This window comes from Pteropus medius, unplaced genomic scaffold (assembly GCF_902729225.1).
Source record: "Pteropus medius unplaced genomic scaffold, Ma_sr-lr_union100, whole genome shotgun sequence".
In the NCBI taxonomy this organism is placed as follows: Eukaryota; Metazoa; Chordata; class Mammalia; order Chiroptera; family Pteropodidae; genus Pteropus; species Pteropus medius.
In genome coordinates this window covers 2043201-2057756 of record NW_024356248.1, presented here as the reverse complement: position 1 = coordinate 2057756, position 14556 = coordinate 2043201, and the positions used below count along the sequence as shown (strand labels likewise).

Below are 14556 nucleotides of genomic sequence, written 5' to 3'. Positions count from 1 at the left end.
CACACACCCCATCCCTGGTCCCTGCTCTCTCCTCCCCCTGCCCAAGCATCTCAGAGTTCCGGGTATTTTTAGGCCTCAGCTGACAGGCTGTGAAATCGCTCCCTTCCCACCTCCCCAACCAGGCGGGGGCTGGAGAGGGAGGAACGGGGTTGGGGGGGCACACAGCCAATTCAACAGGCTCCTCCACGGCTGGCAGGTGCCAAGCAGGGAGTGAGGGGTGTCTCCCCTTGAGTGACAGGATCCTTCCACGGTGCCTGTAGAGAGGGAGGGGACAGGGTGGGAAGGAGGTTCCACTCCACTCCAAGGACCTGAGAACAAAGGTTTTAAGGGACATCTCGAGCACTGAAGGAGGTGCTGGGGAACACCCTCTGAGTCCAGCTCTGCAGCCAGTAACAATTCCTAGCATAACCTTCCAAGTGACAGGCTGAGAGACAGGCTGGCTTGGATCCCAGTGGGATAGGGAGGCACTAGGTAGTGTAGGCCAGTGGTTAAGACCTAGGCTTTAGGGTGAGGCTGACTTGAAATCTCACCCCTGCTCTACTGCGTGACCTGGTAAGACACTCCACCTCTCTGGGCCTCAGTTTCTTCATCTGTGCAACAGGAATAATGACATCTTCCTCACAGGGCTGCTATGAAGATGAAATGGAATGATGGATGTGAAAACGTGGTGGTCTGAGGACACGCCAGGCACTGCTAGGTGATTCTCCCTTGCCACTTTCTCTGACCTGCACATACATTTAACCCCTCCTTCCCTGGGCTGCTTTCCGTACTGAGAAGGGGACTACAGTTCATCCTGGCACCAGGCTCTCTGGTGCTCACCTGCCCTCTCCTTGAGGGGAGCAAATCCCCAGCTAAGGTGGGCAGACAACGTAGGCCATTTCTGCCTCCCTGCTTCCTGCTGCGGGGCACACGAATGCATCATATGTGCACACGGACCCAAATACCAATATGCGTGTGTTGTCAGCACCTAGGTGTGAGGTGTTTGCCCTGGGATGACTCCCTCGGGAAGTGAGAAGATGCACCCATGCCCGGCTGGGAATGGTCCCCTGTGCCAGGGGCCGTGGGGGGGGTGGGGGTGGCCCTCCTAGTTGCCGTGGAAACAGGTTGGCTCTGATAGGGCTCTAGAGCTGAGGCCTGGCAGCTAAAACGTGAGCCACGTGGCTCCTCCAGGAAGGGCCTGGCCCTGATGCCCACGGTGGGGGTGGGGGTGGGCATGGGGTGCTAATCCTGCCCTCAGGAGCATTAACTACGGCCACCAGGCCCTGAGACTGCTTCCCTTGGCTCCATACCCCTCCCTGGAAGGCTTTTCCTGATACCCCGGCTCCCTAAGGAAGCCCCCTGGGGGTGTCTGTCCATGCCCACCTGTACCAGGTTGCCCCCTTGACTGCTCATTACCCACAAGCTTTCAAGGGCAGGACCCCAGTGTAGCTGGACCCTCTACACCACCACAGCAATAAAGTTCTTCACAGAGATCTGCTTGAGAGCCACCCATGGCTCTCCACTGCTCTAATTAAAAAAAAAAAATCCTATTTTTTTAGGTTTCCTATTTCAGAATTCAGGACCTTCATAATCTGGCCCACCCTACCTGGGCCTTAATTTCTACAACTGCTCCCCAGAGGCCTCCCCTCCAGCCATGTTCAAGCACTCACTGCTGCCTCAACTGACCAAGACTTGTCATACCTACAGGCCTTTGCCTGTGCCGTCCCTATCACACTGAATGCCTCACCCTTGCCTGCTCACATGGCCAGCTCTTATTCTGGACCCAAAGCTCAGACTCCTGGGTCAGGAAGTGTGGCCAGAACCTCAAACCGACTTCTGACTGCAAGTCCCCATGCAGCTGTTCTGATGGAAGCTGGCGACCCTGCCTAGGTAAAGCCCTCCCCTACACCTCCTCCACCAGGGCTGAAGCAGAAGCATGTCCTCCTCGAAGCTTCCGGAACCCTCATCCCACACACCAATCTCTCAGTGCAGGAGTGATCACCTGAGTGCTTACAATGTGCTGGACTGTCTGCTAAGATGCTTCCGGCCTCATTTTGCCTCACCCTCCAGACCCATGAGAGGCAAGAACTGTCATCATACCCATTTCGCAGAGTAGGAAACTGTGGCCAAAGTAACTTGCTCCAGGGACACAGCAGCAAGTGTCTCTGCCAGGGCTCGAATGGACAGCTGTTCCACACCAGAGCCTCGCTCAAGCAAGCCACCCCCTGCTGCACATACATAAAGCATTCAGGTCGCACCGAGCCCTCCACAAGTAAGAATTTGCTGTTATTACCGCAGCATAGTTACTATCAGGGGTGAGGACAGGATGTGTTGGATGACCTGAAAGGGCTTCCTTAGGCTGGACCCCCTGCAAAGCATGAAATCCCCATTCCTGGGGAAAGAAAGTGAGGGCTCAGAGGGCCCTTGAGCTGCCAGGGTTGGGGTCAGGGTAGTAAGGAGGTACGCAGGGCACCCCAATATCTGAACGTGGTGCATGCGGGGAACCTGAGGAGTGCTGGAGTGAGCGAATGCTCGAGGGGGTCACAGCGGGGCCCAGGTAGGACAGAGAGGGAGAGGGCTCTCTGTGTGCTGACTGAGCTGGCCACCACTCTCTGGCCCCGCTGACACCGCCCCATGGTAATGAGACGGATCCAATTTGTACCCAGGGCCCCGCCGGGAGCAGCTGCCGCAGCAGGGTTTGAAGTAATTTAATTGGACACATTAGCCACACAGCTCTCTCCTCCAGTCCCCTTGTGCAGGGCCTCACGCAGTCGCCCCTCATGGCCTCCCACACCCCACACCACACTGCCCTGGCTGGGGGCAGCATGCACACTGCACCAACCGGCACTGTGAGACCCCCCCACTTGCTGGGACCGACCCCTTGGCACCCTTCTTTTTTCATTCAGGGGCTTCGAGGACTCCAGAACTCGAGGGCTAGCTGGGCGCTGAGGCCCCGAGCCCTTCCCTCGCTCTGAAACACGCAGCCACTATTGGAGCCCCTCTCTCTGCTGCCTCCTCTGACGCACAGAACGGGTCACTCCCTCTTCTCCTGCAGCCAGCCTGAGAGCCCCCAGCTTCCTGCACTCCAGGAAGGGTACTGAAGGAAGAGGGCCACTGCCAGGATGGGGGGGGCAGTCTTCCTCTCAGGGATCTGAGGGAGGGGTGCATACATACACGTGCAGAATCGAACATAGTCACAGACACACAGACGTGTCCAGTTAGACCCAAACATAGGCACACACAAACACACTCACACTGACTGACCCACATGCCGTCGTGGAAATGCCCGTGTTCGTACACACCGAAGCTCCAGCAGGGCACTTCCACTCCGGTGCACGCCTGACAGCCAGGTGAAGCCCTGCTCCTAGCAGATGGAAGCCTCAGAGGCAGCCAAGCAGGCAGGTGGGAGGGTGTGGCAGGGGACAGGCAGGGCTCCTGGAGGGCACAGGCCCCGCCTGGCTGGGTACAGGGCCCCAGGGCTAAGGAGGCACCCTCCCCCAACGCTTTCCGACACAGCTCCCTGCGCACCTCCACGCACCTCGCTACAAATACACTCATTAGCTGCTGTTTACAGCGGGCCCAGCTCTCAGATGAGCGCAGCTCTCACGGCAGCCGTCCAGCTTCTACCCGCGCCACACGGCACGTAGGTACAGACACAGCACAGTGCTTCTCCCCATCGGCCCCACCCTCCCTTCCCACTGGTGCTGTGGCCCCACATGCAGCCATGACACAAGCCGGCTTCCAGCCCAGCCCCACAGGCGACACACCTCTTTCAAGGGGTCCTTGTGGTGAAAGCTGCAGAGCCCCCGAAAGCGGGCTCAACATGCCAGCCGACTTTTTGACCAGCTTGGTCCAGAATTCCAGGCGCCAGCTCTGGGCGCCATCCAGCCCCTTCCACAGGTTCTATGCTGTCTGCCAACTCTGTTCCAACCCTTGGGGAACTCTGCTGGGTGAGACCAAAGCCCTGCCCTCCAGACACAAGTTGGATAGGGCCCAGCAAGGCTGCCCCTGCTGCCTGGAAGGTCAGGGACTTCCATGTCCATGGGACTGGCACAGTTCGCCTGGCACCAATGGCTGGGGTTCCCTGGCAAGGCAGGCGGGCACCTGGGCTGGGCCTGGCACCGGCTGGCTCTGGCACTTGGCCAGACCAGTGACCTCCCCAACAGAGAAAGCTGACCTTACCAGCCAGCTGCATGTGTGCCACCTGCCAGGCACTGCCCATTGAGAAGGGGGCTGGCTCCACACAAAGCTGCCGGTGCCCGCCTGGGAGGCCTCGGTGCTTCTGAGGAGGCTGTGCAGTTGACTCCTCTTCCAGCCAAGAGTCCCCCGCTTAGGACTGGGCCTCCCGTCCCCCATGAGTCCCCCTCACCACTCCTCTCCCTGCTGTTCTGGCCTTACTCCCCTGGGAAAAGCAGTTATTGAAAACGGTCCATCAGATTCAATAAGGATTCAAAGTCCCTGAGAGAATAGGGGGTGGGCGGGGAGTGAGGGTGGGGAAAAAGAAGCGGGGAACCACCCACGCCTCCTCTGCCTTTCCCGAAAGACCTCCTGCAAGAGCGAGGCTGGAGGGGGCAGCCCTCCACTGGCACTCTATGTTGCCCTCCGTGCCCCTTAGGCCTTAGCTTGGGGTCAGCCAGGGGCAGGGCCCAGCTGCCCAGGGCCTGGCCTGTCTTGGCTCACCTGACACCCACCTGTTCCCCTGCCTTCCAGCTGTCCCTCACCTATCATCTGCCGGCCTGTATGACCCACCCTAATCCAGCCTGTTCTAGACCCTCTTCCCCAATCAGGAGAGGTTTTGGGGCTATGTTCTTCCCCACCACCCCACAGTCCTTAAGCACCCAGCCCATTGGTCAAGCTGTCCCCATAAGACCACTAAACAACATGACCCAAGGCCAAGGGGTTCTGTCTCTATGGGAAACACTATAGCTTGAGATCACTGGCTATCCTGATTTAAGTCTCACAGAAGCCATCCCTCTTGCCCTGCGTTTCAGACCTGGTCAGCCCCGAGTCCCTTCTGGGCTACAGCCTATTGGGAGGTCATTTGATCTTCAGTCCCAGACTGACCCAAGCCCAGGATGCAGGCCAGGGAGGTCTGGACCTGTGCAGATGGACAGGTGAGGGGTCAGAAGGATGGATGGGTAGATGAAGGAGCGGGGAAAGTTTGTCAATGAAATGGTTCGACAGTCTCATTAGACAGTGAAATGGTTAGACATGGTCCTCCTTGGACAACCCCATGCCCCAGCCCTGGTCCCTAACCCTGAGGACCCTCATAGCACCCCTGATCTGCCCTTTCAGCAGTACCCCAATTCCTATCCCACACATCACCCAACAGCCACTGCCCCTAACTTGTGCTCAGTGGGTACCCAGTGGTCTGGGCAATCTCATGGATTCTTCTGCCTTGAGAGAGGAGACCTGCCATGGCAGGGCCCCCTGACCAATGCAGAGTGCCCCCACACTCCCTAGGAATGACCTGACTGGCAGAGTTGCTGTAGGGGGCAGAGCCCCCTAACAGGTGGAACAGATGAGACAGCACTGCTACCCCCAGAGACAAGCTCAAAGAGGGTGGGGGCAGGGCAGGCAGCCCTCAGGACCTGACCTCTCTCCCCAGACTGCTGCACAGGCCCAGACTTTCCCTCTCTGGCCCTGCTCACCGGCTCACTGCAAGGTCACCTCTCCCTCCCTCCCTCCCTGCTGCCATCTTGCCTGCCCACTGCAACGCTGACCCCTGCAGGCCTGCTGAGGCCCTGCCCGGTCTGGGGACAGGCATCAGAGGGACACAGGGAGGCCTGACCAGGCCCGCTTCTGTAGGAACAGAGGATGAAGGCCGAGTGCAGAAAGAGGGCCTGTGTCTAGAGAAGGGGGCAGAGACGAGTTTGCAGGCATGGCTGGGGGAGCCCAGGCAGAGTTGGAGCAGAAGCTGATGGGGGTCTTCATTCTTCAGTGGGCTCCAGCTTGTTCCCATAGTCCCTTGCTTCAGTCTTGATTTGGGAAAGTACTGTCTGGGGGTCAGGGGCCCGAGTGGGAGGGAACTGTACCTGTCCTGTCGGGTAAGGGTCTTAGCAGTAGGCTGAGCCCTACGGGGACTTGCAGAGTGAATGGGCTGAGGGAGGAGGTAGCACAGGGACTCTCTGGAACCAGCCTGGGACATGGGGGAGCAGGAGAGGACGGGAGATTAAAAAATTTTTTAAGAACTGGGCCGCAGGTGTTCCTGGGTTGAAGAGATCAGGATGTAAAAAATACTGGCCCCTGGGGGACCAGAGGGACTGGCCTGAATCATACAGGAATTAATTTGCATATCTCATTCCCACCCTGGTGCCCGACAAAGGAGAGATGGGAAAACAGAAATGCGGGATGAGGACACATAGCCCTGGCTGGGGGAACAGAGTCTGGGGGCCTGGGGTGAGTTGGTAGGGATTATAGGAGGTGGACAGGGATGCCAGGGGAGCACAGAACGGAGTGAGGTCTCTGGCCCCTCAGATCCCCAGGAAACTAGGAGCAAAAGCAAACTTTGCTGTCTCCAGCCTATGACTGTCCCACCCAGCGAGAAGAAGACCTCAGGCCAGTCTGTTTCCCGGAGCTGCCCCTGCCATGGCACTGGTGGGCCCTGCAGCAGCAGTGGGAGTGGGCAAGACAGATGTCCACCCCAGACAGGGAGGCCCATTTGAGGAGAGGAAGGAAGAAAAGGTCTAGGGCCTGCCTGCACTGGGTTCCAGGCCCTTTGCCCAGAAGGTGCCAAGCACATCAAGTTGGCCTCCGTGGAGAGGGCAGAGGTGCCTGGAGGAGGGGTGATGTCATGGAACCCAGGGTTGGAAGGGGAGAAGAGGGAGGGAGAGGGGATGAGGGCACAGCCCTAAGCCACTAGCCTAACGGGAGAGGGGAGGCTGCCAGCCTGGCCGGCAGGGGGAAGGGAGTGTCCTTACTGCATCTCCCCTTCCATCCTCATACTCCGGAGCTGGTCTCTGAACTAAGCTATTGGCTTCTGAGAGGGTGATCCAAGCAGGAGACTGTCTCTGCCCTCGGTCCCAGTGCTGGAAGCTGGCAGCCTCTTGGGGGAAGATGCCCGGGTGGCTGACCTGGGTCCAGACAGATGAAGACAGGGGTTTCCAAAGGAAGTGTCCCTTCAGCAATCACCTAGGACATTCATAGATGGGGATGAGGTTCTAGAAGGGGAGACTGAATCTGCTTCACTCTGATACCCAAGCACTGAGTGAGCGCAATTCCTGGCACCAGCTGAGCTGCGATGATTTGATGGGGGTGAGACCCGACTCTTCAGGAGGCAGGGACAAGTTGAGGCTGTCCCAGAGGGAAAGAGCAAAGTGGGGCCAGGGCAAGAGCAGGCAAAGCAGGCGCCCACTAAAGTGCCTTCGAATGCCTTGGGGCTCTAGGCTCCTTCTGTGGAGGCTCTTAGAGCTCTTCCCTCCCCGCAAAACCCCCATGCCCAGAACAGTGGCAGCAGGAAGCCCAGAGGCTCTCATCTGGGAGCAAGTCCTCAGACAGGGTGTCATCCTTTTAGCGTCATCAAGAGACCCTGCTGCCAGAACTGGCACACTGGGGGCGCTGGGCCTGGGGTGGGGCACCCCATGTGGGGGCTGACACTGAGCCTGGGCAGGAATTGCAGGGGACCTGCCTACAGGTGGGCACTGCGTGAGGAGGCAACGGCGGCCAAGGAGGAAATGGCAGAGCGATTGCCCGAGGAAAGAGGAAAGGCTCCTGGCGCGGCTTAGAGGATGCCAGGATGCCGGGCAGCGGTGAGCTCTAGGCCACTCCCTGGGATCCGACTCCAGAGAAATGCAAAGGAGCACGGCCCCTCCCCCTCCTTCCCTGGACAGGACTGGAGTGAGTTTGGGGTTCTTGGCTTCTCCCTTCCCCAAGCCCAGGAGAACACTCCGCTGGCATCCCCATCCTCATCCATCTCGGGCTCTCTTGCCCTTCAGGTACCCCTGCCTCCGTCCCCGACGCTCCTGCGGTTCCCCCACCTCCCGAGCCCTCTCCCCTGCTGCTGCACCAGATTCCCACTTGCCCCTTGGCACCCTCTCAATTCACAGTTGACACCGCCGATGTCACTCCGCTCCCCTGTGCCCACAACCTTGGTCCAAAGCTTCTCGGGATCCTTGCCCTGGGGTCCCCCAGCGCTGACATTCCCCGGGCACTGGTGCTGGGGACCCAGGGATGTCTCTGAGGGCACTGCCCGGCTCCTGCGGGGGCAGCGGCGCCTCGCTTCACCACACACGTTGTCCTTGGGCTGCTGGGGTGGGGGGTGGTGGTGGTGGAGGAGGTCCTTGTGGGGACACTGCGAAGCCGGCGCCGGGCACCCAGCCTGGCAGTGCCGGGACTGCGGGAGGCCGGGGTCCGAGCCGCTGCCGCTCAAGCCCAAGCCCAAGCCCTGGGGCTGGGATGACCCCGGGGGTGAGTCTGCGCCGCTGTGACAGACAGCAGCCCCGGGCTGGGGCTCCGTCCGAGACGGCGCCCGGCGCTGCCGCCGTCCTGCCCGGCGGTGCGGGGAGCCCCAGCCCGCGCGGGGCCGCGCTTACCTGGGCTGGCCGCCTCCGGGTCCCGGTACATGGTCCCCTCGTCGCGGGTTCCCTCGGGCTCCTCAGAGCCGCCCGCCGCCGCGCGCTGCTCCGCCGCCGCTGCAGGGCATGGGGCCGGGCGACCCCCGGGGGCGGGTCCGAGGGCGGGGGCCGCGCGGGCTGCACGGAGCCGCGGAGCCGGGGAGCGGGGGCCGCCCGCCAGCCCTCCCGCCCGCCCGCCGAGCACGCTGCCGCCGCCGCCGCCGCCGCCGAGCCTCCTCCCTACGGCCCGGGCGCCGCGTGTGCGCGCCGGAGCGTGTGTGAGTGTGTGTGTACGAGGTCAGGTGGTGGTGTGTGGGGTGTGTGTGAGTGTGTGAGCGCGCCCGGGGCACCGCCGGCGCCGCCCGCCCGCCGCCGAGCGCCGCGGCCACGACTGCCGCCACCGCCTGCGCCCTCTGCTGCCCGCTGCCGGCCGCGCGCCGCACTGCAGCCCGCGCCCGCCGCCGCCCCGAGCCGCCCCGAGGGCACCGCCGCCGCCCGGCGCCCCGCCCGCGCGCAGCGCCCGCGGGGAGCGCACGGCGCCCTCCCGCCGAGTTCTTGGAGCTCGCGGGTCGCCCCGCACTGCGCGACCCACTCGGCGGGTGCGCTCCTGGAGACAGCGGCTTCGAACCCGGCAGGGCCGCGGAGTCCGCCACCTCCGCGGAGGTGCCCTTTGACTCCGCCCCAAAAGGCGTGGAAATCCACTCCAGGTTTTGCACTTGGTGGCGGCTCGAGAGCGTCAGCTCGGGACTCGACACCGCGACGGTCCCAGGGAGACGGGCTGGTAGGTGCCAAAACAAGGAGTGGAATTTTTCTTTTTGCCTGGCTGAGCCTGGATCCGCTACTCTGGCCATTCTCCGAGCTTGCACCCAAGTGGAGCGGAAAAGTCTGAGATCGCCACCCTCGGTGGGGGACTAGGCCTAGTGACCCTCCCCACTTAATCCAGTCCCACAAAAGAAGAAAACAGACCTTACAGCCTGTGCTCATCCCTCTCCCGCAGAGCTCCACTGCCCACCCACCCTTAACTTGAGCCCAGAGCTTCAGGGGGTAGAAAAGAAACCTCTCCTTGCCCTCCCAACCCTGAGGCTCTCTTGGCCCTCTCTGCCCCTCTGCCAGCTCAGCTCTGTCCAAATCAGGCGAAGCCTAGTTCTTCTTTGCAGAATCGTAACTGTTTGATTCTGTGGCAGGAAAGAGAAGGGGCCTTCTCCCAAGCATTCGAAGGGCCTGGACCCAAGCCATTGCTGGTTTCAGGTACAGAGACCTCACTGCACACATTCACACACCTAACCGACGACGGCGCCCTCCTCCCCCACCCTCCCAAATACACAAACAGGCATACAAAGACACTTGCCACACAAGGAGATACACTGACAGGTCACACAGCACAGGGCCTGCCTCTACCCTGAACTGAAGGGGGTCAGCAGGAGGGCATTATCCCAGGCCCGCTGCAGCATCCTTCCCTCCCTTCCCTCCACTGAGAATGCTGTTCGCAGGTGAGCCAGGCTTTCCAGAGTCAAGGTTTCCTACTCCCACCTGAGAAATACACTTAACTGATTTTATACTGCACAGCTCACATCCAGCCACACAATTCTCCACTGATAGATGAAAGCAGTATACAGAATCCGCTGTGGAAAACCCTCTGTGTCAAGTTCTCCCTCTAACACACACACACACACACACACAATAATAATACACACACACACACATTACCCTACACGCTCTCTCTAATGCCTCCCTTTTGAACTGCAAAAGATGCTGTGTTTATCTCACTACATAATAATACACACACACACACACACACACATGCACATGCACATGCACACATACACCTCCACCCACAGCTTTTCCGGTTGAGAAACAGATAAAGAAATTCCTCCAAGCAAACCTCCATGAAGACTGTTCCGGTAGAGAACAGATTTCCTTGGATTGAATGTTCTAATTAAAAATGGAAGGGAAAAAGGCATTTGTAGGTTCCAGCCTACAATTCCTCAGGGGCCAGAAATCTCAGCTCTCATCCCCTGGTCAAGGGCCATTATGTTTCATACACCTCCACACAGCCAAGAATCCAGGAGCTATCCACACACCCCTTTTTGGCAAATCCCAAAAGCCAAGCCAGCAGGCTGAGACCTCAGAGTCTCCAGCCTGGCTTGCTCCCACTCCCTCTCCCAGCTACCTCTTTCATTACCCTAGTAAAAAGCAAATAGTGCACCCCTTCCCCCACCCCTACCACCCCCCTGTCCCCTTACCCACCCCCCACCCCCATACACCCATCAAAGGGGCACCACACAGAAGGTCCCCTGTTCAGGAATCTCCCTACCCATCAACCTGATTGTCCAGAGAGAATGGCAGAATTCATCACTGCAACTCTTTATAAACATCCAGAATGGTGGAGTTTTTCAGAACTGGAGGGGGAGAGGACATCTGAGAGATGACTCAGGCCACCCCTAGGGTGACAGATGGTGTCAAGACAAGGCCTGTAGAGGGGAAGGACCTGACCCAGGGAGCTAAAGGCCCCAGAGCTAACAGCCCGGGGCACTGATCAGAGTGCCAGGAGCACAACCTTTGGTCCTGACTCCCAACCTTTCGCCAACACCACTGTGAGATTCACAGGAAGACTCATGGCCTCTTTCATCCCAGAGCTTACAGCCTGTCCCTTACAAAAATAAAATCCTAATCTCTTTCACTCCCCGAAGGCATTAGACAACCATTCTTACAGAATGTCAGAGCTGGACCATCCCTCAGACACGCCAGACAAACCCAAGAGACCGCTGTGTAAACTGAGGCTCTGAAGTATTGAGATCTAGGGTGAGTTTTATTTCCTGCCTTTATCACTGACACAGGGAAAGCTTCGAAGACGCCCTTTCTCTGGACTTCAGTCTAGGGGGTGCAGAGTCATTGGAAAGAGAAAAATATAGAGATTTGTGTGGTTCTGTCATTCATAGCTGTGTGACCCTGGGCAGACTACTTGACACCTCTGGGCCTCAGTTTTCTCCTCCATACAATGGAGATAATAATAGCACCCATTTTCTTCAGTTAAAGCACTTAAAATGATACTTGGAGCAGAGAATTTATTGCTAGATATTGAATGCCATTATTGTTATTTGTTTCTCCTTAGCAGAGGCACCACATACTCCCTATTTCCATGTTTTGCCTGTCAGGGAAGTTCTTCCAGAGGCTACTCTCTCCTGCTGGAGCATCAACGAGAGTCAAGACACTGTGAGTTCTGTCTTCTGAGCAGTCATGGAGGACTGGGCACAGACAAAAAATGAAGTCTGTGAGCGTGAACAGGTCCTAGAGGGTGTGAATCATCCCTTTCCTCCCCTCAGCTCCTGTCCCTGTAGGCGAGGACCTGGGCCTTTGGTGTTCCGCCTCTCCCCTCCCACACCCCCAGTAGAGAGGGGCCCAGAGAGGCCGTCTCATTCTGTGATGTTGCTGGCCCCTGTGTCCTGAGTTCCATGACGTGGCAGGAAGTGCTGACAGCACCTGGGTCCCCAAGGACTGCCACACTGCGTGCTGTGGACCCCTCAGGCCCTTTTCCGATCTGGTGCTGTCATCAGGGCCCAGGTGTCCTGGTCAGCTTCAGAAGGGACTTGAAACAGGGAGGGATGTTCTGTCCCTCAGGAGCAGATGCCAGGCCTGCACTCTTCTAAACAGGGCCCCTGAGGCCACCTGGCTCTGTTGCTAGGCCACGGCTGGGAGGCAGGGCTCATGAGTTCCCCTCTGGCCTCTACCTGGCCTGATCTCCATCCAATGCTGCAGTCCCCCACGGCTCCTGTCCCCTCTACCCCACCCCCTTGGCCATGGGCTGAATTATTAATAAAAATGCTGAGGAAGCTGTCTAGCTCACGTGACAGAACAAATACACCTCTCTCCTTGCTACCATCCATGTGGCAAGAGAGGCAGACTGAGCATCCGCCTGTTCCAGGAGGGACAGGCTCAGAGCCCAGCCAGAAGGCAGCTGTAAAGGGCAACAGCAGAGCCCACTGACGTGCCAGACCAGAAGCAAGGGCTTGCAGAGACCCTGTACCTACAGCTAACCCTGTCCCCAGTCGTCTTCTTCCTCCTCTACAGAGGGCAAGAACCTGTAGAAGGTAAAAACATAAAATTCACAGACGTCACCTCCCCAGAGAGGATGCAGTAGCAACCCCCTAGAAGCAGCTGCAGCCATCTCTATGCCCACATCGTCACAATGGGGACTGAATCGATGCTTGCTGGTCAGTGACCTCTCCTCTCTAGACCTAGTAACCACCAAGTCTTGAGACCCACCAAGGGTCTGCACTTGTCACCCTTCTGCCGGTCTCTGCTTTGGAGGTCAATTCTAAAGATGCAGGTCTAGCCCACAGCATCCAGGGAAGAATCTTAGACTTGAACTCTGGTTCTGCCTCTGCCACCAGCTAGCTGTTGGGCCTTGGCCAGTTACTTGACATCTCTGGGCTTCAGTTTTCTCATCAATGAAACAGGGCTAATAATTGCATCACACAGGTAAGTGTGAATATACAGGGGAGATGGCAAGGTAAGGGCTGGGTATCTTTCTTGCCTCCCCAGGCACCAAGGACACTTCCCCAAGCTGACCTTCTGTAACCCTGGGTCCCCATTCCTCATCTTCAGGCCATATTGCAGGGCCGGCATCATTCTCCTGCCAGAAGCCTCTTCCCCAGCCCCAGCTCTCCCCCTTCTTTCTCCCTGTAACCTCCTCCCCATCTAGATTCTGGCCCTGAGTCTCTCTTCATGGTCACCCTGACATCTTCACCATGTGCTGTGTCAGCCCCTCAAACCCTTTGCCACCCCCAAAGATGAAAGCTGGTGCCCCTTCTCCTGCCCGGCCCCTGCTTGGGATAGCACCAGCCTTATTCCAAATCTTGGTCTTAGCCTCTGTTTTGAGACACCCCCTACCTTTCTCAGTCTTGGGCAACTCTGGGACCCTGAAGCTGACTGAGAGCCGTGGGACCACTGTGACACACCCTGATCAGGATGCACTGTGGAAACACCTTGGCTTGTTGATTACAAGCCAAGTGACTTGGGACAAATCTCTCAGATCTTCTGAGCCTCAGTTTACCGGTCTGTACCATAAAGATGTTGGTGTTTAATCTTTATTTGGCCTTGGACTACTTTGGGAATCTAATGAACCCCATGGACCTATCTTCTCTTAAAAAAAAATGCATATCCAAATATAGATATAACATTTCCCCCATAATTGAGTGGGGGAGTCTTACAGGCTCCGGATAAAAATCTCTGGCCAAGAGCCCTACATGGTCTCTCCCCGCTCTGTCTGAACCCCGTTCTCTGCCCTAGTCGGCCTCCATACAGTGCTTCTCGGATCGTGCTGGGGGTGGGCTCCAGGTCTACCGCCATCATTTCTCCCTTCTGCCTCGGTCGCCCCTTCCCCCAGCACTCTGTGGTTGAAGCCAGCTTTGCTGGCAGCTCAGACCAGCGTTTCAATCCCTCTTGGAGCCCATTGAACAGGCCTCACCTACCTTTCAAGGTATTTAAAGGTTCTTTGACCAAATGCTTTTTGATCCTCCACTGATGGGAACCAAGCAGAGCCTCTCTCACCAACGGCCCCTCTCCCCTCATATATTAGTGACTAAGAGCTCTTTTGATATTGCAGAAATCTGTGGTTTGTTCAAAGCCCTGGCCCTTGAGGCCACGTTACCCAAAGACCCACGCCGCTGGTCAGCTCCAGGTGCCACCGCCCACCTCCATCGGGCGGCCTAGTTAATGGGGCCTCCTAGTGCTAGAAAGCGTTGGCCTGTAACTGCGGGACCCCAGCCCTGAGCCCAGCTGGTAGAGGGCCGCTTCAGTCAAGGCCCACTCCTCCCAGGGAGTCCCTGCCTGGTCCAGGTAGGATGGGGTCTGAGTAAGTGTCCCCTAGATTCTGGAGGGACACGCCCTTTCCCGCTCAACTGAGGCTGCACAGACAGGCATGTGGCACAAGGGATCCATGAACCTGTTTCCAGGGTCCAGTAAATGAGACCCCTTAGCCTGGGGCTGAGAAGGGAAAACGGAGGCTTTGAGTAGTCCTGGGCAC

General features: G+C 58.2%; 1 protein-coding gene across 1 annotated transcript in view; it reads right to left on the bottom strand.

Annotated features, from left to right (window-relative positions):
* The window catches only part of SYT7 (synaptotagmin 7), a 59318-nt gene extending 50663 nt beyond the window's left edge, over nt 1–8655 (bottom strand). The window contains exon 1 of the mRNA XM_039860243.1: nt 8511–8655. Coding sequence (XP_039716177.1) covers nt 8511–8541 — 31 coding nt within the window. The 5' untranslated portion in view covers nt 8542–8655. The remainder of the gene's footprint in view (nt 1–8510) is intronic.
* Between the last annotated feature and the right edge of the window lie 5901 nt (nt 8656–14556).